Source organism: Caretta caretta, chromosome 8, assembly GCF_965140235.1.
Source record: "Caretta caretta isolate rCarCar2 chromosome 8, rCarCar1.hap1, whole genome shotgun sequence".
NCBI classification, from domain to species: domain Eukaryota; kingdom Metazoa; phylum Chordata; order Testudines; family Cheloniidae; genus Caretta; species Caretta caretta.
Window position 1 is genome coordinate 80,501,510 of NC_134213.1, and position 25,573 is coordinate 80,527,082.

At 41.3% G+C, this 25,573-nt stretch overlaps 1 protein-coding gene across 2 annotated transcripts in view; it reads right to left on the reverse strand.

Annotated features, from left to right (window-relative positions):
- The window catches only part of PRKACB (protein kinase cAMP-activated catalytic subunit beta), a 121,420-nt gene extending 96,578 nt beyond the window's left edge, over window positions 1-24,842 (reverse strand). The window contains exons 1-2 of one of the 2 annotated variants that reach the window (XM_048860850.2): window positions 24,443-24,687; window positions 2,425-2,525 (exon numbers count right to left, since the gene is read on the reverse strand). Coding sequence is in view for 1 of the 2 variants with exons in the window: in XM_048860848.2 (XP_048716805.1) it covers window positions 24,443-24,488 (46 nt within the window). In the remaining variant the exon portion in view is untranslated. Of the gene's footprint in view, window positions 1-2,424; window positions 2,526-24,442 lie in introns of both variants that reach the window. The other variant, XM_048860848.2, reaches the window with a different exon arrangement.
- Window positions 24,843-25,573: the final 731 nt, after the last annotated feature.

Consider the following 25,573-nt stretch of genomic DNA (forward strand, 5'->3'; position numbering starts at 1 on the left):
ATAAGAGAAGTGAGTTCAATTTATTAAAATAAGAGGGTTATTTAATAAGCTACTGCTTGATCCAAACTACTCTGAAGAATCGTCTGGTAGTTCAGAAGACCAGAAGTCCATAAAAATTCATTTGCAAGCTCTCTTTTTGGTCCTGGTTGATAAAAATAGTGTCACGATTCTTTAAAAAAACCTCAACAAATCACATAACTGCCAACTGCACTAGCTGTAGCAGAATGCCTGATTTTGCATGATACATGTTGTGCTTCAGTTTATCTGATGACATGACTGAGCTCTTCGAAGCTAATTCCCTGCTGGGAAAATTTATATAGATGTTAATTGCTCATGCAAAGTAACCTGATATGATACATCATTTGAAAATTCATTTTTTAACCTGCTTTGTGAATAGTAAACCATTCAGTCACACAGCCTGAGAAAACTAAAATAGAACAATAATGCTGTCCTGAGGCATCACATGCCAGTGGAGCTTCAGGTCAGCTGGGTAAGAAGGAGACTGTGTTGCTGAAACATGCTTTATTCCATAATAAATAAATATAGCAGCAGGAAGAAGCAGCAACAGCAGATCTTCCAAAGATTTGAATAAAGCTACAATCCAGGTTATTCTTAAATCAGATAGTGTAGTTTTCAATACCTACTTCAACACTAAATAAATCAGACTTTTTAATGTAATCTATAGTCCATGCAGTAAAAACACAAAAAACCATAAGCTATTTTTTCTGCATCTTGATAGGGACTAGAAATACAAGGCAATTTAGAGGTGTGTCCTACTGAAAAAAAAATCTTTGGTTTTTTTTTTGTGCAACTGGGAATTCCTTCCAGCTATTTTTGCACAGTATAAGAGGCAGGTTCAGAAGAAGCAACATTCTCAGTAGTACTGTACTGTGATTGAGCAGATGAAAAACACCATACACAGAAAGAATAAAATAATATTCATTTAAATACAGAGAGAGAACGCATTATGTGTACTAGTTTGCAGACATGAATTCTGAATTTGGTCAATTTTATTATGCTTACAATAATGACTTATTGCTGAAGTCTTGTAGATAATTTTAATTATCTGAGAATTTAATAGTGTACATTCATAAAATAAGTATGAAGTCATAATTTTTATTTGTTGCCATCTTACCAAAATATAAACAAATATTAGGAGTGCAGTGCCTTGTAAATTTGTAAAATAATTTCTCTCTAAAATATGTGGTCATTTATACACAATTAACCAAATAGTGCTGCATCCTATTATTTACGTAATAGAAATTTTCTATTTACATGGCTCAACAGAAAACCAAGAATGTATAACTTTATCATACAAAAAAATCTTCCGGTACTAGACCTGATTCATATGTCCTCATGAGAGGCTGAAAAAAAATCTATGGAACTAACTTGATTTCAAAGTTACAAAATTCTTGTTCCAAATTAATGTTTTCATATCCCTAGACAAGAAAAAGTATTTACCAGTACCCAATAGTTATTAAAAATCCCCCCTGAAAATTTAGGTCAAAAATTTCAGTTGGGCCTTAACCAGACCTCCAATATAGTAAATGCAATTTTTTGCCCGTGAATAATTTTGCCTCTGATTCATCACATGCATACAGGTGGGTTCTCAGTTGCTATTCCAAAGCCTATCCATTTATATCTAAGTCTTAGTAATATATTTATATGGAGGTACAAGAAAATATTACTGGCATCATGCATTGCAAAATGAATTTGACTGTTGTATTCTACAAGCTCTGCATCCATTTGAAGCCAATGGAAAGATGAATAAAGTTGTTCTAAACAAGAATATAATTATTTATTTTTTTCTTTCCATTTATAGATAGATATGTATGTTTATATAATTTCCATATATATAAAAATGGAAATTATATAAACATACATATCTGATACACTATATAGTTAAAAGTCTGTCCACTGACAATGTGTAAATTTTCTATTTGAAAACCATACAAAACTAAAACATAATATTTCTGAAATTTAAACAGGACACCTAGTGACCACTATTTCCAGTCCCATACACAGACCTACCAAAGTATAAACTTCCAAAAAACATTGTTTGCAGTTTCCTGGTTTTGGCCTTTGTGTATTACATGATTTTTAAGAGACCAATATTTGAGCTAGACATATTTTAATTAGAAAAAATGAATATATGCTATTTATGATATTCAGTACCTTCACTAAAAATGTCTTTCATTAATCTACTCCCAACTTCTTATGAATCATTTAATGAACAGCAGCAACATATTAGTCATTCACACAAATCAGTACAGTAGAATGCTAATAACCAGATATCTTATGAAGAGATAATTAAAATAATATTTTCCTTGTTCATGAAGAACTAAAACTTGTCTTTCCCCTTCACCTCTCTTTCTCTAACTTCAAAAGCCATATTATAGGAATAGAAACTACAGACGTGGTTACCTCTTTAACCGTTCAAATGGAGACTGCTCTTCAGTTGTTGATATAGTGATTCCTGTCTATACAGTATGTGAAGTGCTTTAGTATCCTTCTGGATAAAGAAGCTACAAAAATGTAAGATATTAATTTATTATTAATAAATAGTAATAATAATAATAATAATAATCTGTTATTTTTAATACAATAAAATACCTTTTATGACCAGATTGTTGTTTTGTTAGCATTCATCCTTCAAAAGATGAATATCATTCTTTTTTATTTTAAAAACTACCATCACTAACCACATAGCCTCTCTTACTTGTAAAGTATGAATTTCTAAAAGTGCTTTGACAGAAATTTAATACAGGACTCTAAACAGAGTGTTTTAGTACTTCAAACAGTACTTTAATACTTCATTGGATGTTCAGTTTTATCCAATGCTGTAGCAATTAAACTGAGTATATACTTTCAGAACCATACCAATTAGAAGAGAGAACCGCATAAGAAATAAATATTTTATTTTTGTGCTCCCAGATTTAAGACTGTCTGCCGCCAAAGAGTAGCATAAAGAAGCCATGTGCTACACCAAGACAAAAATCTCAGAACATATCCCCAAGCTTCACACGTAGATGAACTCTCCCAAATAGAAACAGACATGAATAGCATCTATATCACTATCCTGTGACGAATCACCAGTAAAGGTAATATACCCTACTCTGATTCCCTCTAGGCAGTTTCAGAGGCAACCACAACCAAAAGGCTAAGGCAATGCCAACGTAACCATGCTACTAGGGCACTGCTGTGAGTCATAGCAAGTACAGAGACAAACTGTACCCTACAATGGAATAATACAGGAGAAATTCCACAATGGAAGTTGTTTTTCTTACACAAGAGTGAATGATTTGGCTCCACTACAGGAAACAAATTGATTTAAGTTGAGGGACATTATGGTACTTGTATAATAAATGATCGACCACATCTTTTTCACCCAAGGCAAAAAGAGATTCCCCTTGGTAACAATAGCTAAAAAAAAAAATTGAGTTAAAAGAAATGCCAAAATTGTATCTTCCATGTTATGAATCTTGTGTGTTTAGTGCTGAAATTTTGCGAGAGAGAGGAAAAAATATTAATAGGGCTGTCAAGCGATTTAAAAAAAATGAATCACAATTAATCACACTATGAAACAATAATAGAATACCATTTATTTAAATATTTTTGGATGTCTTCTACATTTTCAAATATATTCATTTCAATTACAACACAGAATACAAAGTGTACAGTGCTTACTTTATATGTATTTTTGATTACAAGTATTTGCATTGAAAAAAACCAAAAGAAATAGTATTTTTCAATTCACCTAGTACAAGTAATGTAGTGCAATCTCTTTGTTACAAAAGTGCAGCTTACAAATTTATATTTTTTTTGTTACATAACTGCACTCAAAAACAAATCCATGTAAAACTTCAGAGCCTACAAGTCCACTCAGTCCTCCTTCTTCTTCAGCCCACCGCTAAGGCAAACAAGTTTGTTTACATTTACAATGCTGCCCTCTTCTTATTTACAATGTCACCAGAAAGCGAGAACAGGCATTTGCATGGCACTTTTGTAGCCGGCATTGCAAGGTGTTTACATGCCAGATATGCTAAACATCCATATTCCCCTTCATGCTTCAGCCACCGTTCCAGAAGACATGCTTCAATGCTGATGGCGCTCATTTAAAAAAAAAAAGGTGTTAATTAAATTTGTGACTGAACTCCTTGGGGAGAATTGTATGTCCCCTGCTCTGTTTTACCCATATTCTATCATATATTTCATGTTATGGCAGTCTCAGATGATGACCCAGGACATGTTGTTCATTTTAAGAACACTTTCACTGCAGATCTGACAAAACGAAAAGGAAGTCCCAATGTGAGATTTCTAAAAGATAGTTACAGCACTCAACCCAAAGTTTAAGAATCTGAAGTGCCTTCCAAAATCTGAGAGGGAGCATGCTTTCAGAAGTCTTAAAAGAGCAACACTCCGATGCGGAAACTACAGAACCCAAACCACCAAAAAAGAAAATCAACCTTTTGCTGGTGGCATCTGACTCAGCTAATGAAAATGCGTCGATCTACACTGCTTTGGATTCTTATTGAGCAGAACCCGTCATCAGCATGGACGCATGTCCTCTGGAATGGTGGTTGAAGCATGAAGGGACATATGAATCTTTAGCACATCTGGGACATAAATATCCTGTGACACCGGCTACAACAGTGCCATGAGAACTCTTGTTCTCACTTTCAGGTGATGCTGTAAACAAAAAGCGGTCAGCATTATCTCCTGCAAATGTAAACAAACTTGTTTGCCTGAGCGATGAACTCAAGAAGAAGAAGGACTGAGTGGACTTCCAGGCTCTAAATTTGTTTTATTTTTGAAGGAAGGGTTTTTTTGTACATAATTCTACATTTGCAAGTTCAACTTTCATGATAAAGAGATTACACTAAAAAGATCCCCTGGGAGAATAACATGATGGGGAAAGGAGTCCAGGAGAGCTGGCTGTATTTTAAAGAATCCTTATTGAGGTTACAGGGACAAACCATCCTGATGTGTAGAAAGAATAGTAAATATGGCAGGCGACCAGCTTGGTTTAACAGTGAAATCCTTGCTGATCTTAAATACAAAAAAGAAGCTTACAAGAAGTGGAAGATTGGACAAATGACCAGGGAGGAGTATAAAAATATTGCTCGGGCATGCAGGAGTGAAATCAGGAACGCCAAATCACACCTGGAGTTGCAAGTAGCAAGAGATGTTAACAGTAACAAGAAGGGTTTCTTCAGGTATGTTAGCAACAAGAAGAAAGTCAAGGAAAGTGTGGGTCCCTTACTGAATGAGGGAGGCAACCTAGTGACAGAGGATGTGGAAAAAGCTAATGTACTCAGTGCTTTTTTTGCCTCTGTCTTCACAAACAAGGTCAGCTCCCAGACTACTGCACTGGGCAGCACAGCATGGGGAGGAGGTGACTAGCCCTCTGTGGAGAAAGAAGTGGTTCGGGACTATTTAGAAAAACTGGACGTGCACAAGTCCATGGGGCTGGATACATTGCATCCGAGAGTGCTAAAAGAGTTGGCGGCTGTGATTGCAGAGCCATTGGCCATTATCTTTGAAAACTCATGGCAATCAGGGGAGGTCCTGGGTAACTGGAAAAAGGCTAATGTAATGCCCATCTTTAAAAAAGGGAAGAAGGAGGATCCTGGGAACTACAGGGCAGTCAGCCTCACCTCAGTCCCTGGAAAAATCATGGAGCAGGTCCTCAAGGAATCAATTCTGAAGCACTTAGAGGAGAGGAAAGTGATCAGGAACAGTCAGCATGGATTCATCAAGGGCAAGTCATGCCTGACTAATCTAGCTGCCTTCTATGACGAGATAACTGGCTCTGTGGATGAGGGGAAAGCAGTGGACGTACTGTTCCTTGACTTTAGCAAAGCTATTGACACGGTCTCCCACAGTATTCTTGCCAGCAAGTTAAAGAAGAATGGGCTGGATGAATAGACTATAAGGTGGATAGAAAGCTGGCTAGATTGTCTGGCTCAACGGGTAGTGATCAATGGCTCCATGTCTAGTTGGCAGCCGGTATCAAGTGGAGTGCCCCAAGGGTCGGTCCTGGGGCCGGTTTTGTTCAATATCTTCATAAATGATCTGGAGGATGGCGTGGACTGCACCCTCAGCAAGTTTGCAGATGACACTAAACTGGTAGGAGAGGTAAATATGCTGGAGGGTAGAGATAGGATACAGAGGGACCTAGACAAATTGGAGGATTGGGCCAAAAGAAATCTAATGAAGTTCAACAAGGACAAGTGCAGAGTCCTGCACTTAGGACGGAAGAATCCAATGCACCACTACAGACTAGGAACCGAATGGCTCGGCAGCAGTTCTGCAGAAAAGGACATAGGGGTTACAGTGGACGAGAAGCTGGATATGAGTCACCAGTGTGCCCTTGTTGCCAAGAAGGCCAATGGCATTTTGGGATGTATAAGTAGGGGTATTGCCATCAGATTGAGGGACGTGATCGTTCCCCTCTATTCGACACTGGTGAGGCCTCATCTGGAGTATTGTGTCCAGTTTTGGGCCCCACACTACAAGAAGGATGTGGAAAAACTGGAAAACGTCCAGCACAGGGCAACAAAAATGATTAGGGGACTGGAACACATGATTTATCAGGAGAGGCTGAGGGAACTGGGGATGTTTAGTCTACAGAAGAGAAGAATGAGGGGGGATTTGATAGCTGCTTTCAACTACCTGAAAGGGGGTTCCAAAGAGGATGACTCTAGACTGTTCAGTGGTAGCAGATGACAGAACAAAGAGTAATGGTCTCAAGTTGCAGTGGGGGAGGTTTAGGTTGGATATTAGGAAAAACTTTTTCACTTGGAGGGTGGTGACACGGTGGCATGCGTTACCTAGGTAGGTGGTGGAATCTCCTTTCTTAGAAGTTTTTAAGGCCTGGCTTGACCAAGCCCCAGCTGGGATGATTTAGTTGGGGATTGGTCCTGCTTTGAGCAGGGGGTTGGACTAGATGACCTCCTGAGGTCCCTTCCAACCCTGATATTCTATGATTCTATTCACTCCAGTACCTGTATTAGGTGAATTGAAAAATATTATTTATTTTATCATTTTTACAGTGCAAATATTTGTAATCAAAAATAATATACACTTTGATTTCAATTACACAGAATACAGTATATATGAAACGTAGAAAAACATCCAAAATATTTAATAATTTTCAATTGGTATTCTATTGTTTAACAGTGCGATTAAAACTGCGATTAATCACGATTAATTTTTTTAATCACAATTAATTTGCTTGAGTTAATCACGTGAGTTAACTGCAATTAATCAACAGCCCTAATTCTTAATGATGTAAGGTTACTGTTTACTAACTAGTCCACTAATAGTATACTAAACAAGGACCAATGCTAGCATATCTCCATCTTCTAAAAGGAGTTTTTCCTTCTGGAATGTTTTACTACCTTGCTTTCCCAGAAAACCTACCGTATATGACTTGAGATCAAGAATGCACTTAAAGTACTCCAACTCCCACAATGACTACATGCATTTTACTACACCCAGTTTCTGCACGATTAAGCACAGACTCAACCTAAACCACAGTTCATTAAATATACACTTTTTCCATCATCAGGTTACCCAAAGAACAAATTGGTTTCATCACCATACTATTTAACACCTTCCCTCAGTGAAAATACCACTCTGTCTTCTGCCCACAGAAATCTAAATTCCGTCTGCTGCTTTATTGCCTATAAATGCACCAGACCCCACCTGTAATTTGCAGTCAACTTCTATAAACGTGTCTCCAGTGTTCCACAAATAACAAGTTGACTCTGACGATCAACAGATTTGCTACTGTTGTGCTCAACAAGCTGGCACCAGATGCATGTGTCTTGTTAAAAAAAAATCTTATTAGGCATTACTCACAATTCATAGGATTCCCCACCACTTTAGATCCTTAATATCGCAGACACACACCGTCTCTTATTACCCGCAGAACCCGAAAAGAACGTATAAAAGAAGTATAAAAAACAAAGTCCTTCCCCCCAAATCAGTATCAGCAATAGTCCAATTAAATCAATGGTAATCTCCATACCTGAGAGATGTAGCTGAATTAGGATAATGAGATCTTAATGAACTTTCTCTATCACCAGGCAACGTAAGTGACGTATTACTATGCAGAAGTATGGTGCTAGTCCCTTGCAAGATTAAGATAGCTCAATTTTAAGGAAGAAAATTAAAGGGGAGTCACAAATACATTGCCATTATCAATGCCATGTGTGGAGAATGAACTACATTTTCTTCACAGCATGACTGAAGCACACTGAAAGAGATTATATGTGGAAAGCTTGTACAATAAAAACTACGTTATCCAGCCCTGTAGCAACCAGAAAGCTCTATAAACTGACCTTTCTAATCTTCATAGAAAGTCCGGTTCATAGTCCGGTTGGCGCGCGGTCAGCAGGTTCCGTATCTGGCTCTGCGTGGCTCCCTGGAAGCAGCGACATGTCCCTGCTGCTCTTAGCCAGAGGAACAATCAAGAGGGGTTCAGAGTGAAAGAGGAGGTGTAGGGTTGGGGTGCAGGAGGGGTATCGGGGTGCCGGACCCAGGCAGCACTCTCCTCGGGCGGCTCCCTGCAAGTGTCTACCTGTTCCTGCTGCTCCTAGGCAGAGGTGCGGTAGGTGGCTCTGCACTCTCCCTCCACCCGCAGGTGCCACCCCCGCAGCTCCCAGTGGCCGCAGAAAACTATCAGTTTCATTCATATTTTAAAAGAAAGGTTATAGCTTATTTAACTGTAGAATGAAACTACTCAGACCTTGCCCAAGTTATCCCCTTCATTTTCATAGACTGAGAAAATAAAAAAAAACAACACGTATCCCCAGATGGTGCAGAAATATGTAAAGTGCTCTTTTTGATGCATAGATTTCCATTGTCCTAAACCCAAGGACAAGACAGAAGATTGGAGGATCCATGCATGTGGGAAAGAAAAAGAAGTGCATAGTCCCTGTATCAACTTTGGAGAAATTCTCTAAAAACACGGAAAGACAATACCCCCTCCCAACACCTTGACTATAGGGAAGGGTAAGGCTTGCAGGAACAAAAAGTTAGAGATATTTTGGTCCCAGTTGGAAAGGAAAGCAGGCTTCCTACTATCTTCATCTGAGTCCCCTGAGCAGGCATAGACATACTGGTTTCTAGGAGATCCCCCCCTCAAATCCCCAAAGACCTCAGGTTATCAATATCTCCCCTGCTTCACGGATCAAGGAAGTGAGAGTGTCAGAGGAACATGGCAGAATGTTAAATCTCTCTCCCCCTCTGCAATGCAAAAGTAAGTGAAAAATACCTTGAAAGAAATCTCACAGTTAGCAGCAACCTATATGCTAAAACCTTATTTTTGAGACATTAACAATCTGGGTCTGTTCTTCTGCCACCAAAATCAGGAGATGCTCTTATAGCACAAGTCTTGCACACTAAAAAACTACAACAGCGCTCTGGTACAGCAATTTTTTCAAAAAGCGTAAGTTATAACCACAGTTTTTATTATTATTAATCTGATGCTGTTGAAATGGTGTTTGTTTGAATATCTGCATTATCCTCAGGCCAAATGACTTGGAGAGTATTTGGTTGAACTAGGTCCTAGAATCCTGCTGTAAATTACTTAGATGTTTTTCATCAACAAATTTCATTGTATTGAGCATCTACGAGAAAAAGCTGCTTTAAAAGGAAAAAAGATATCACAGAAGCATAGAATATCAGGGTTGGAAGGGACCTCAGGTCATCTAGTCCAACCCCCTGCTCAAAGCAGGACCAATCCCCAACTAAATCATCCCAGCTGGGGCTTGGTCAAGCCAGGCCTTAAAAACTTCTAAGAAAGGAGATTCCACCACCTACCTAGGTAACGCATGCCACCGTGTCTCCACCCTCCAAGTGAAAAAGTTTTTCCTAATATCCAACCTAAACCTCCCCCACTGCAACTTGAGACCATTACTCCTCATTCTGTTATCTGCTACCACTGAGAACAGTCTAGAGTCATCCTCTTTGGAACCCCCTTTCAGGTAGTTGAAAGCAGCTATCAAATCCCCCCTCATTCTTCTCTTCCGCAGACTAAACAATCCCAGTTCCAACAGCCTCTCCTCATAAATCATGTGTTCCAGTCCCCTAATCATTTTTGTTGCCCTGTGCTGGACGTTTTCCAGTTTTTCCACATCCTTCTTGTAGTGTGGGGCCCAAAACTGGACACAGTACTCCAGATGAGGCCTCACCAATGTCAAATAGAGGGGAACGATCACGTCCCTCAATCTGCTGGCAATGCCCCTTCTTATACATCCCAAAATGCCATTGACCTTCCTGGCAACAACGGCACACTATTGACTCATATCCAGCTTCTCATCCACTATAGCCCCTATGTCCTTTTCTGCAGAACTACTGCCTACCCACTCAGTCCCTAGTCTGTGGCAGTGCACGGAATTCTTCCGTTCTAAGTGCAGGACTCTGCACTTGTCCTTGAACCTCATCAAATTTCTTTTGGTCCAATCCTTTAATTTGTCTACGTCCCCCTGTATTCTAGCCCTACCTTCCAGCGTATCTACCACTGCTCTCAGTTTAGCATCATCAGCAAACTTGCTGAGGGTGCAATCCATGCCATCCTCCAGATCATTAATGAAGATATTGAACAAAATCAGCCCCAGGACTGACCCTTGGGGCACTCTGCTTGATACCGGCTGCCAGCTAGACATGGAGCCGTTGATCACTACCCATTGAGCCAGACAATCTAGCCAGCTTTCTATCCACCTTATAGTCTATTCATCCAGCCCATTCTTCTTTAACTTCCTGGCAAGAATACTGTGGGAGACCATGTCAAAAGCTTTGCTAAAGTCAAGGAACAATATGTCCACTGCTTTCCCCTCATCCACAGAGCCAGTTATCTCATCATAGAAGGCAATTAGATTAGTCAGGCATGACTTGCCCTTGATGAATCCATGCTGACTGTTCCTGATCACTTTCCTCTCCTCTAAGTGCTTCAGAATTGATTCCTTGAGGACCTGCTCCATGATTTTTCCAGGGACTGAGGTGAGGCTGACTGCCCTGTAGTTCCCAGGATCCTCCTCCTTCCCTTTTTTAAAGATGGGCACTACATTAGCCTTTTTCCAGTTACCTGGGACCTCCCCCGATTGCCATGAGTTTTCAAAGATAATGGCCAATGGCTCTGCAATCACAGCCGCCAACTCCTTTAGCACTCTCGGATGCAGCGCATCCGGCCCCATGGACTTGTGCTCATCCAGCTTTTCTAAATAATCCCAAACCACTTCTTTCTCCACAGAGGGCTAGTCACCTCCTCCCCAGTGCAGCAGTCTGGGAGCTGACCTTGTTCGTGAAGACAGAGGCAAAAAAAGCACTGAGTACATTAGCTTTTTCCACATCCTCTGTCACTAGGTTGCCTCCCCCATTCAGTAAGGGGCCCACACTTTCCTTGACTTTCTTCTTGTTGTTAACATACCTGAAGAAACCCTTCTTGTTACTCTTAACATCTCTTGCTACTTGCAATTCCACGTGTGATTTGGCCTTCCTGATTTCACTCCTGCATGCCCGAGCAATATTTTTATACTCTTCCCTGGTCATTTGTCCAGTCTTCCACTTCTTGTAAGCTTCTTTTTTGTATTTAAGATCAGCAAGGATTTCACTGTTAAGCCAAGCTGGTCGCCTGCCATATTTACTATTCTTTCTACACATCAGGATGGTTTGTCCCTGTAACCTCAATAAGGATTAATACGACAAATTTAGAAGATGAAAAACTTTTTATTCACTTATCAGCTTCTGAGAATTACATGATTTTAAAGGGACTGTCAATTTAAAAAAAAATACTTCGGTCTGAAAATATTTGATCTATGTTTGTTATAAACACCATCTATAACTACCATAACTAAAGAGATTGGGGGGAAAATGGTATTTTCTCTATTCTTCCAGTTTGCTTGCTAGCCTTCCAAGTTAACAAGGAACCATACTGTATTACTTAAATAACTGGAGACAATTTCTTTAATATCTACTAACGGAAAACTTTTTGCTACTCTACATGAATTGCCTGGGTGAAAATAATGTATTTTTAACAAATTTAGCTTACATGCAAGAGTGGCTTTGTAATGTGATCTAGACCGAAATTTTCACTGTGTGTCATACCTTAACAGACACTCAACAGACTGTAATAAATCTCAGTTACTACTGGCATGGATCAACATACACGTCGCACTCCCCATCAGTACTTCACCCAAGCTGGGGAAGCTAATGATCCAACCAGTGGACCAAATTCAATGATGAATCCTGGTCACATGCCACCTGACGCACATTGCGCATACACTAAGAAGAAGACAATAACTACTGACCTTGCCTAAGCCATTTAATCTCCCTTCAATGTTGCACATTTAATTTTAGCAGAGTGAGGGCAAATCATCGGTTCTGTACAAAGAGGGAGAAGTTTCTAAGGCCATGTCTACACTACCGGTAGGTTGGCACTGCTGCAGTCAATACAGTGGTGTCGATTTAGCAGGTGGACTCTAGTACTCCACCTCCCCAAGAAGATAAGGGAAGTCGGCAGGAGAGTGTCTCCCATCGACCCAACTCACTGTAGACACCGCGGTAGGTTGACCTAAGCTACGTTTGACTTCCGTTACGTTATTGATGTAACTGAAGTAGCGTAACTTGGGTCAGCTTGCCGCAGTAGTGTAGACCAGCACTAAGGGTATGTCTACACTGCAAAAATACAGACACCTCCCTCCCCCAGCAGCAAGTCTCAGAGCCAGGCTCAACTGACTCAGGATTGCAGGGCTCACACTATAGGGGAAAAATAGCTCAGTAGCCATTCAGGCTGGAGCCTGTGCTCTGAAACCAGGCAACCGGAGTGGGTTTCAGAGACTAGGCTCCAACCCGAGTGGGAACATCTAAACTGCTATTTTCAGCCCAGTAGCGAGCTCTGCAAGCCTGAGTCAGTTGACACAGGCTCTGAGATTTGCTGCCATGGGGTGGCTTTTGTTTTGTGTTTTTTTGCAGCATAGACATATGCTAAATTTGGGGGGGGGGGGGGAAATAGGTCAGAATGCAATATTATTGTTGTACTATGAAAACACTTGGTAGGATTTCTATCTTTCAGGTTTGTGAGGAATCCTCAGTTTTCTAGTTTTATAAATATAATTTAAAAAAACAGCATGAAGTTCACTTGTTAAAACATTCCAACAACACGTTGTTGGATTACAAGATTATTTTCTATTATTTGCCACCTCAAATAAAAAAAACATGCTACAGCAGCTAATTAGAGTAACTACGCAAATCATTATGTTCTGTTAAGGAGGTGTACAGATAGCTGGGCAAACTTTTTGGAAGCTAACAACATAAAATATGAGTTTGAACACACCCCATTAACACTGTTTCTTGACTAAAACTGTAACAGTGTTCCGCCTTAAAAGTAAGCCATCAACTTGAAATGAATATCGAGTTAAGGCCATTTCTGTGCACTGAATACCCACCTACATCCTTTAAAGTAGTGTAGACAATTAGGGAAGGGGGCTGTCACTTGGCAGAAAGATACATTTACCTTAAAAAAAGAATGCCATAACTTATTGTACCTAATGCTATACCATTCTTCACCAAAATTAAGAGCATTCAGCGCAGAAATTTAAGATTAATTCAATTTTCATTTTAGTTTCTGAAGATTTATCATTAACTTGGCATATACAAATTCACCAAGGAGAACAAAACTCTACTAAATATAAAAATAACTGTTCAACTCTTCAGAAGCACTACCCACAATGAACCTCCCAGGTCACCTAGTTGTATATGAAGCTATTGAAGACTCCGGAAACTCAAACTGCTTTGTTTTGCAATTTGATATTTATGCAGGACATTAATCTGTAATATGAAATAGTGTCTGAAATTATTTCACTTTGGAATTCAGTTTACAGAAAATGAGTACTTTTAGAAACATAACTTAGCTTAAGTATTTGGAACACGGACTTAGTATACATACACAGTAGCCAGTCTGACAATTGGCTGGAACGTTGGAATGCACTATTGATAGTCTCTTCTCCCAATAATTTACAAGCTGGAGCCCCAGTCTCAGAATCTACCTTGCATGGATGGACCCTTGTGCCTGATTTCAATGGGGCTCCAACACGAATCCAACTGTATCATTGGGGCCAGGAATTTTAAAAACAGCAACCCTAAAAACAATACTATTTTATTGATTTGTAGAGAACACTTTAGAAAAGTACAAAGATGTAGATGTATTCAGAATGGGCCTGATTCTCTTTTCACATCAGTGAAAGCGAGGGACAATCAGGCTCAAAGGACTTCCAAAGCTCAAAACAATTATTTTAATCAGGTAAATAATCTGCATTCCTAAGCTTATATGCTTACCATACATAAACTAAGCTATTTTGTTACAGCTAAATGTTAAATTGTCCAATAAATCTACTACAGCTTTGTGTATTTCCCATCACTGCATGTATTAAATATAAATTAGCCATTAAAAATTATGTTCATTAAAAAAATTAAATATCAAAGCTGTAGCAGAAGTCACCAGAAATGTTAAAGATACAGCTGACACGTCTATATTAATTCAATGTGTACCATTTTCCTTTGCCATACTGGTGCATGTTAAAATACAGTCTCAAACGTTCAGACTGATACCACCTCCCACCCCCATTTTCGCCCTGCAACACTTTCTCCCTTCCCACTCCTATAGTGTTTACAGTGCTTACTTTGTATGTATTTTTATTACAAGTATTTGTACCGTAAAAAAAAAGAAATAGTATTTTTCAATTCACCTAATACAAGTACTGTAGTGCAATCTCTTTGTTGCAAAAGTGCAACTTACAGATGTAGATATTTTTGTTACATAATTGCACTCAAAAACAAATCCATGTAAAGTTTCAGAGCCTACAAGTCCACTCAGTCCTACTTCTTCTTCTTCAGCCCAACGCTAAGGCAAACAAGTTTGTTTACATTTACAGGAGATAACGGTGCCCTCTTCTTATTTACACTGTCACCAGAAAGTCAGAACAGGCATTTCAATGTCACTTTTGTAGCCGGCATTGCAAGGTATTTACATGCCAGATATGTTAAACATCCATATGCCCCTTCATGCTTCGGCCACCGTTCCAGAAGACATGCTTCCATGCTGATGGAACTCATTAAAAAAATAATGTGTTAATTAAATTTGTGACTGAACTCCTTGGGGAAGAATTCTATGTCTCCTGTTCTGTTTTACCAGCATTCTACCATATGTTTCATGTTATGGCAATCTTGGATGAATACCCAGCACATGTTCATTTTAAGAACACTTACACAACAGATTTGACAAAACGAAGAGAAGGTACCAATGTGAGATTTCTAAAAATAGCTACAGTACTCAACCCAAAGTTTAAGAATCTGAAGTATCTTCCAAAACCTGAGACAGATGAGGTGCGGAGCATGCTTTCAGGAGTCTTAAAAGAGCAACACTCTGATGCAGAGACTGCAGAACCAAAACTACCAAAAAAGAAAATCAACCTTCTGCTGGCGGCATCTGACTCAGATGATGAAAATGAACATGCGTCGGTCCACTCTGCTCTGGATTATTATCGAGCAGAACCCGTCATCAGCATCGACTCATGTCCTCTGGAATGGAGGTTGAACCATGAAGGGACATATGACTCTTTAACACTTCTGGCACGTAAATATCTTGTGACACCAGCTACAACAGTGCCATGTGAACACCTGTTCTCACTTTCAGGTGACATTAATCAAAAAAGTCACCATAAATACTATTGGAGTTTATCTGTCTATTCATCTGTGCATATGTACCATTAATTATGTCATCTCCAATTCACCTGTCAGGGACAAGAACAAAAAACAGATTCTAAGTGCAGAGAAAGTAATGGTATTTTTTCGTGTTTAAATCTCATGTTTGCTCCTTTGACACAATAGCTACTCAGGGTGCCAGATTTTTCTTTCACCCTGCTTTAATACCACAATTAGTGTGTTTGTTTTTCAGTGCTAACAGCAAGGCATGATCTACACTTAAAAATTAAATCAACGTAGGTACTACGTCACTCACAGACGTGAAAAATTTCACACCCTGATTTCTGTAGTTAGGTCAACCTAACCCTCTGGTGTAGATGCAACTAAATCAAGGAAATAATTATTCTACTGACCAACCTACCACATCTCAGAGAGCTGGATTAACTACATTGATGGACAAACCCCTTCTGTCTATGTAGGAAGTGTCAAAACTACTGTGCCACAGCAACACAGCTGTAGTGCAGCTGCTGTAGCGTAGGATTACCCCAAGTGCAGTAGTTTACCAAGTATGCACTTGCTCTTGGCAGGAAGAAATCAGAACTCCTGGTGCCCAGTGGTTAAACATTCCTAAATTTCTATCTTACTGTTAAAAATTTATCAGCTACAGTGTGACAACAAACCCCAAAATATGCCCCTACAAACAATCAAACAGACCAAACACGCTAGTACATCTGATAATGATGCTTCAAGTTGAAAGAGGATTTTCTAGCTTTCTTGATTGTTTTAACAACTTAGATAAGATGGTCAATTATTTTAGCCTATCTTATTCTATCAAGCAGGAGAGAGAGAAGGTGAGTAAGGAAATATCTTTTATTGGACCAACTTCTGTTGGTGAAAGAGATGAGCTTACACTTGTCTCTTTCACCAGCAGAAGTTGAAATATCTTTTATTAGACCAACACCCACCTTGTCCCTCTCTAATATCCTGGCACCCACATGGCTACAGCAACACTGCAAATGTCATGGGAGAGATATTTTATGTTTCTCAGTGTTATGAAGTGACAACTGTCTTCTTCTAGAATACCCATACTGGTTTGCAGTACTTGAGATTCTCTTTGGGCTTGTCTTCATTGCTAAAAAAGCTGAGTTTTTTATGCTGGAGTAATTAGCATGCACTAACTATCCTAAAATAAAAATACAGTGAAGATAAGGCATTCCAGTTTTACTCCTATGTAAACTCAGAGGTCAACCTGGCCTCAGCAAGTTTATCTTGCAGTAAAACTAAAATGCCTAGTCTTCACTGTATTTTTACCTTAGGATAATTCATAAAGATCACTCTACTGCAAAACATCAGCTTTTTACAGCAGTGAAGACAAACCCTTCGACTGCATCTTCACTGCAAGATACACCATGGTGTAAGCAATCATGGGGCTAGCCAATTCGTGATAACCTAACCCGTAGGGGCATGACTACATCTGCTAATCCCTACAGCAAGACCTGCAATTGACACATTTTACTGGGTAAGAATACTAGAGTGTCTTAGCACAAAGAACCATGGAATATGCCCACAGGTACATGCCAGTGAGTGTACAAACAGTCAGGACACAGGAAAGCAGGTAGGGATTTGCTGTAGGAACACTTACACCTGGGCTAGGCTAATCTAGATGCTCAGATTGGTTGCTCAATCACCCAGGGGTTGGTACCAATCACTGTCTAGGGTAGACAAGTATTCAATGATTTTTCAAAACACATTCATGACTTTTGATACTGACATGCTTGTGAGAGTGGAGAGGTGGGTAAATGAATGGGTACTACTAACAAATATATAACAACAATGCATCAAATGATTTTAGATATTTTAAAGTGGAAAACAATCTGAGCCCACAACAGGAGCAAGGGACAGTAGCAAAATGCTCAAAAGGACAGAACAACCCCAGAATGTTAACATAAACTTGTTATGCTGCTATATGATTCTTTTCTATGTATTATTTTAAATTACTGGTAGGGAATTTTGAGCTGTGAGCAGGTTTTTTTCTTTATTAAATCAAAACAAAATAAATTGTACAGTTTACAGACAGGCAAACTATGAATTGGCATTGCACAAGATTTCCCACACATTTCAGAAAATCTGGCTCAGTGCTAACCTGATAGACCTCTGCTACTCTAATCTTGAGTCTCTTTTGAAAGGAGATTCTCATATATGACTATCCCCAAAACACTAACTAGGATAATTCCACCAAAGCTATTTTCAAATGTTAGCTCAGCAAGTAATTTGAACTAGTGTTGATTTTCAGACGGTGAAACAGTAATGCTGAAAGCCCACCGAATAAATAGCAGAGACAGTTTGAGCACAAAATATAGGACAACAGTTTTAAATCTATTGTTTGTGGATGGTAGAAACAACACTGGAGTAAAGATTTTCTCTCTTAGGATATACTCCCTATATCTAATATATTTAAATGTGTAAACAAGACTTCAGAAGTTGTCAATTGGCAATTTCAAAGTCAAGGAGCATAAACTCACTGTACAAAAGGATTATTACCATTGAAAAAAACTACAGTCAAACCCTAAATATCACATCCAAAGATCCCAAAGACCATTGTTACAGGGGACTGAGTGGCTCAGGAAATTAGTAATGGAGTATAGAACTTTTCACCTCTATATTACTGATGAGTAATGACATAGCTGTGTATCAGCGAATGGCTGTTCAATGGCTGTATGAAATGAACTGATGGTCTGTCCAATTCTTAGTAGACAGGAACTGCCAACAATATTACTAATGTGTATTCGTAGTCTCAACGGAAGGACCAAATAATGACTGGACATGAAGAACAAACAAACCTCCTCCCCCCCCAAAAGGTAGTGTCTTCAGAACAGTTGAAATTTACTGGTAAGGCAGCATGGGGAGAGTCACACCGTATCTGGGACCTTTCAAATAAGCACTACTTACAAAATAATTCAGAGGAATGCAAAGAAGAAGGTCTGACCTTAATAGGTGCTCCCTCATACAGAAGGTGTTACAGTGTTGCTAGTTTGGAGAGGGGGAGAGTGAGCATGTAACAGATGTGCATTGTCCCAGACATGTGGAAAAATAAACACAAGATGCAAGGGACATCGTTTAATTAGAGGAGAACCTTATTACCTTAATTCATCTGGGAACTACCAGGCAATCAACATTATGAATCATTTCAACATGGTGGAAAGATACCCTTCAACCCCTATCCCAACACAGCTGGTCCCCAAAACATTGTTAGGATCCCAATGCCCTCCCCTCATATGAAGGTTAAGGAACTGGATTGTTTCCTCACTGCCCCAGACCTTAGGAGTCCCAACCCCATTTACCAGCTTCTTTTGGGGATGCCTTCCCCTAAGTCTATTTATAATTCTAGTTTAATCAGGGAACAGGACTCCTTATGAAACGAACACCTGCAACAGACACCTGCTAAAGTGTCACAACTTGACCTTTACCTCCTGACTAACTCCACTGTATCCCTGAACAGCTGTGGGGAAGGCCTGAACAGTCACTCCATCCTGACCAATTGCACCATAAGGGGAAAATTCCTTCCCTGTCCCTAAAAAGGCCACTAACACAATCCCCACAGCAGACCTAAAATCCTGGTACTATACTAACCAATGAGAGGGTGCTCAGGCTGGAGGTCTATATACCCTTTCCCTTTTGTGCAAGGGCTAATGACTTATCTGAGCAAACCAGCCAAAGCACCAGCTTAGGCGATGCCTTCCCGCTGCACCTACAGTGAGATAATCCTTCCTAACCTACAGGAGGGACCCTTAAAGGAGCCACTATCCATCCTCCTCCCCCACCAGCCCAAACAAACGTGTAAACAATTGAAGATCCCAGAAGTTTGAGCTTGTAAAGACCTGTTACGCCATAGTCCAACCATTCCTGTAAGTGCAGGATATGGTCCTCAGGTAATGAGAGGAGGTATCTGGAATTAAAATTAAACTACACCTAATCTTAAAAGCTTCCACATCAACTCTAAAAAAGTTTAAAAAAAAATCAAACAACTCCATATTTTACATTATTGTTAAAAAAAAGTGGCAAGGACAAAGACTAGTGATTAACTTAAAGGTTACAGAAATTGAGCAGTTTCAAAATGAATGTAAAGAACAGAAAAAGTGTATAAAACTTTCAATTAAATAGAAGTTAAAGAGTATTTTAATCACCTAAGTGTTCTTTAATACATTTTAGTAACTAATATTAGTATAACCAAAAAAGGTATGGTTGTTTGTTTTTTTTGGGGGGGGGGTTAAGTTTAAGATTTTATTCTGAGATTCAAAACTACAACAACTTTCTTCCCTCAGAGAAGATGGTAAAAGATTAAAAAACAATTTCTAAACTAATTCACGTTGTAACTGCATGTGTGCACTATTTCATAGATTAAAAAAAAAGAGCAAGTAATGCAGAGCTATACACATTACTTAAAAGCACTAGACTTCTAGTAATTTATAGAAAGAACAAATACTTTCTACAAACTTTGCAATTGATGTAGTTAACTTATTCAACACTATTTAGACTGGCCAGATAATGTTAAAACATTATAAAACTGATCATGTACTCTAGAGCAAGAGATCTATTTATGAGACCAAATGTCATTTGTTGTCCTTGTTCTATTTTAGAAGACTACAGTAAAGTCATATTTCCTTTATTAAAACTGCACCCAAGACAAAGATTCATCTTAATAAAACTAACATTTCTCTCTCTCTTTTCTTCCACAGAGAGCTAAATCAACAAAGGGTTCTTTTTAAATTTAATTTGCCCCATGTTATATTTAAAATTGCACTAACCCAGATTTAGCTATTTAGACAGTGCGGCAAACCTTGTTCTCAGATACAGTAAATTCAGAGGGGGGTTAAATAGATATAAAAAGAAAGACTTAGCCCATTGTGTCCTATTAAACGTATACAAAGACAAAAGGCCAAATACAGAAATGCATTTAAGGAAGTCCAACTTTGTGTAATTTACATCATCTTCTGATCCAGTCAGCATGCAAGTTACAACTATGAATGCTCTTATCTTGCAAGCTTCTCAACCGTTGCAGACTTTTATACTATGTGGTGCCCCATTAAAGTCAATAGGGTCCACCCAGATAAAACAGCTTACTTTTTCTGTCTCACACCCCATAACACCTCACTTCTGATTTTGGCCCAATGATACTACAGATGCTACAGTGGCACAGCTATAGCACTGCAGCTGTACCACTGTAGCACCATAGTGTACCAGCATTTCTCAAAAGTGTCCACCGTGGCTGCATGCAGCCACCAGGGGCTTTTCTTGCGGCGACAGCCCCCTGGGCTGTGTGTGTGGGGGAGTAACAACCCCTCCCTCTCCCTGTTGCTCCTGGATGCACCACCTTGGTGTTGGTTGCTGGGGCTGCCAGCAGGGGTTGGCCCTGCCCCCCTCTGGAGACACCTGGGGCACAAACCTGGAGAAGCAGGCAGGCGGTGAGTGCCCCAACCTCCCAAGGCGGTGGGGCTCAGGCTTTGGGCTTTAGTCCTGGGGTGGTGGGCTGGCAGGCTCTGGCGCGGGGCTTTGGGCTCCAATCCCAGGCTCTGGCTGCACAGTGGCAGGCCCTAGGCTCCGGTGGCGGGGCTTCAGGCTCTAGCCCGCGCCCCATCTCCCCTAACCCCTCATCCAGGGTTTAATTTGTCCCCAGGCTTGGCAGGGCTGAGTAAGTCTGCTGTGAAAAGTGATATAGCTAGCAATAAATAAATTATAATGATTTGGATGTGCATATTTAATTGTTTTTCTTAAAGCTAATTAAGTATTTTAGGAAACAGTGTAAGAGTGGCCACCAGCAAGAGTTGGCAGCCACACTGAGGCCACTAAAAAATTTGTCCTGAGAACCCCTAATGTAGACACTTGCTACAGCAACAGAAGGAATTTTTTCATTGCTACAATTAACCTACCCACTTGAGAGGAGGTAGATAGGTCAACAGAAGAATTCTTCCATAGACTCAGTGATGTCTATACCGGTGTTTAGGTTTGCGTGACCCAGGGTGTTAGTTTTTCCAAACCTCCGAGCAACATGGCTAGATTAACCTAAATTTTAGATGTAGACCAGGCATACGTTTACTATATACTATGATAGCCTGGAAGAAAGGGGCATAGCAGAAAAAGGAACTAACAGCATAAAACATAAAGAGAAGTAGGCTACATCCCACTTTTACATCCACCTGCTTACATACTAGATAGCAGTATGATGTAAGTCACACCAACTTATGACTCCCTCTTAGTCCCAGATACAAAAAGTAACTTACACTACCTTACACAACATAGTGCAGTTGATCGAAAGTTACCATTTTGATTCCATTCACTTGCAAGTCTTGTTTGGATGTAGTTTTTAAGATTATGTTTTGCATTCTACTGTTTCGACTAACATACAACTATTCATTCTACAACCATGCAGAGTTCATTATTAGTTACTGAAGACATTTGTAACAAAGACAAAAAGCTAAAGAAAACACAAAGATTACAGTTAAGTATCAGATTTTGCTATATAAATGGACCACTCAACCATACTGTTATAATCTACATTGACCTAAGACAGTAAAAGAGCTCTTAAGATAAACTACATTTGCTTTTGCAAGTCGTAATCACTACAAGCCAAGTTACCCTCCATTGTTCTTTCAGGGAGCTCAGTATGCCCTTGATATGCACAATGCCATGAGCTGCATACATGGATTAAGGCCATATTATCACCCTTTCGTAATCCCTGGGTATTTTTCATTAACAACAAATCCAAATCACTTTTTCCTGAGAGACTTTTACTCCTATAAACAAGGCTGAATATCCCTTTTTGCTTCCAATAATTTACTACATGCAAGTTTGCAATTACTTGATCCTATACAGTAAACAAATCCAGGTCTTATACAAGTGGTAGAGAAGTAAGGGACAATTTCATCCCTTAATTACACAAGTAATGTCACTACAGAAATTCCTAGTATTAAGTATGCTGACAAATTAAAAATCTGAGTGCTGCACTCTATTCAGAGCTTTCATTTTATAAGTAAACCCTTTAAAAATAAGAAAGAGAAGTTCTAAAATACACTGTTTGTGGGCCTCAGAATTCCTAAATGCTTTATTTGGTGGTGTGTAAAAGTCTAATACAAGTCTTTATTACTCCCATTAACCTAAGATTTAATTTAACAAGATAAACCAGCAGAAATATGGCTGTCATAGAAGTATAATGCAATATTTTGTCATTAAGAGTTTCAGAAGTTGTCCAAATGTGAGGGTATTTTTATGTTTATAAAACCAAATAAATATGATTTTTTAAGAAGATCAAAATAGTATTTAAATATCTCATATAATATTTGTAATCAAAACTCTACCATCACACACTAGTGCTTTTGAACCAGAAAGTAAAACTGAACAGTCTAGTTTCACTGGCCAAGGTCCAATCCTGCAAATGAATCCAGAAAAATCCAATGGAGCTCTGCATTAGTGGTGGTGGTGGTGGTCTACCTGTGTAAATCTGATTGCAGGACTAAGTTAAAGGGATAAATAAATGGAAAAAGTAAACAGTGACAACAACAAAAAGTTTAAAGGTCCTTCATTTATAATAATCCAATAGTATTCTTAGTGACAGAGGTAAGACACTGTTATAAGAATACAGTATTTGTAAATGATCAGCATTCCTTTAAATAAGCAGTTTTTCATTGGACCCTGCCATGCAACTTACCTAACAGAAACTTATCCAAAGTTATAAAGTAGTAAGAAAGATAGTTAACAGACAAAAAGGAGTTTGGTGCATTTAATCATCTTTAAGTTATTTAAAGATCATGACGATATACCTGGAACAAAACCCAGTAATCCACTAATTCACATAGTTCAATATTGAGCTACAGCTCTCACTTGTAAAAACCAAAAGTAAGGTAAAATGTTTTTTAAGTATATACCTAAATAAATACTTCAATGAGTAAAACTTCTATACCCCAACAATACAGACACACTAAATGGGATTCCTACATAGTTTGTGGGGGAGGAGATGACAATGTTCAGTAACCCAGGAAGACCGGGGAGTTTCTGTCCTACATTCACACCAGTAGGATAGAAATACACATGCACCTGATAAATCACAGCATAGTTAGAAAGCTGTATAATGACACCAACTCAGTGTCGTCTCTGCTATCAAAGGTGCTGTGCAGGGGTGGAGAAATAAATGTTGTGGAACATGTGAAAGGCTGAAGGCTAGGGGGATGACAGACTACTTTAGAGCAACCCCTCCTCCTGCAGAAGGAGAGACTGGTTCTTTGGGAAGCCGACTAAGATGGAAGAAGCTCGTAGAGCAGCAGCTCGTGAGTGTGACTGACACCTGCTGTGGGACAGCCTGGCACAGCGGATCGGCGCGGCATTGGCTCGGCGGTACGCTAGGCTGGGGCTGCTGCAGGCTGGGACAAAGCGATTTAAGCCGCTTACAACGATGCTGCTCGAGACCCTAAGCCTAGGGATCGGCGATGCACCAGCAGCTGCGAGGCTGGAGGAGACGTGGACCCGGCCACCCTACAGCCTGGATCCCCCAGCGCAGAGCAGGCCCCCCTAGACAGCAGGGTACCAGGCACCAGGCTAGGCAGAGCCCTAGCTGCAAGGCCTGCGCTGGTCAGGGGGCTCCGCGCTGCAGCCCACTAGGCCGCGGGGCCTGGGCCGGCCCTGTGCGCGCTGGATCCAAGGCCGCTGGGCCCCCTCCCCAGGGGACGGGGTCTCACGCACTCACCGCTCTCGATCTCGTTGCCCTTCTTGGCGGTGGCTGCGTTCCCCATGGCCGGGCCGGGGCGATGGGGGGAGGGTGCGGTGTCGCTCCGGCGGGAGGGGGTGTCTGACAGCTCCGCCCGCGGGCGCTGCGGCTGGCTCGGCTGCCTCCCCTCCCTCACCCCGCGCTGGGTCTGTGTCTCCGGCCGCCGCGGAGGAGGAGGAGGAGGAGGAGGAGAGCGCTCTGGCCCCCCGCCCCCACTCAAACACACGGCGGAAATGACGGCCGAGGAGGCACCTCCTCCGTGCTCCACGGGCCGCTCGCCGCTGTCCTGTGCGGCCAGGGCGGCTGGGGACACAGGGGCAGGCTGCGCAGGGCGAGGCAGCTGTGTGCCACGGGGCAGCGCTCCCCCCGTCCTGCTCCGCCCACCCCACAGAGCGCCCCCGTCCCGCCACAGCTCCCCGCGTCCCCTCACCCCACAGAGCGCCCCCAGCACCCCACAGCTGCCCCCGTCCTGCTCCCCCACCCCCCAGAGCGCCTCCGTCCCGCCACAACTACCCCGTCCCGCGTCCCCTCACCCCACAGAGCGCCCCCAGCACCCCACAGCTGCCCCCGTCCTGCTCCCCCACCCCCCAGAGCGCCCCCGTCACCCCACAACTACCCCGTCCCGCGTCCCCTCACCCCACAGAGCGCCCCCAGCACCCCACAGCTGCCCCCGTCCTGCTCCCCCACCCCCCAGAGCGCCCCCGTCACCCCACAACTACCCCGTCCCGCGTCCCCTCACCCCCCAGAGCGCCCCCGTCACCCCACAGCTACCCCGTCCCGCATCCCCTCACCCCTCAGAGCGCCCCCGTCCTCCTCCGCCCACCCCCCAGAGCGCCCCGTCACCCCACAGCTACCCCGTCCCGCGTCCCCTCATCCCACAGAGCGCCCGCGTCACCCCACAGCTACCCCAGTCCTGCTCCGCCCACCCCACAGAGCACCCCTGTCACTCCACAGCTACCCCGTCCCACATCCCCTCACCCCACAGAGCGCCCCCCTCACCCGACAGCTCCCCCCGTCCTGCTCCGCCCACCCCACAGAGCGCCCCGTCCCACCACAGCTAACCGCGTCCCCTCACCCCACAGAGCGCCCCCGTCACCCCACAGCTACCCC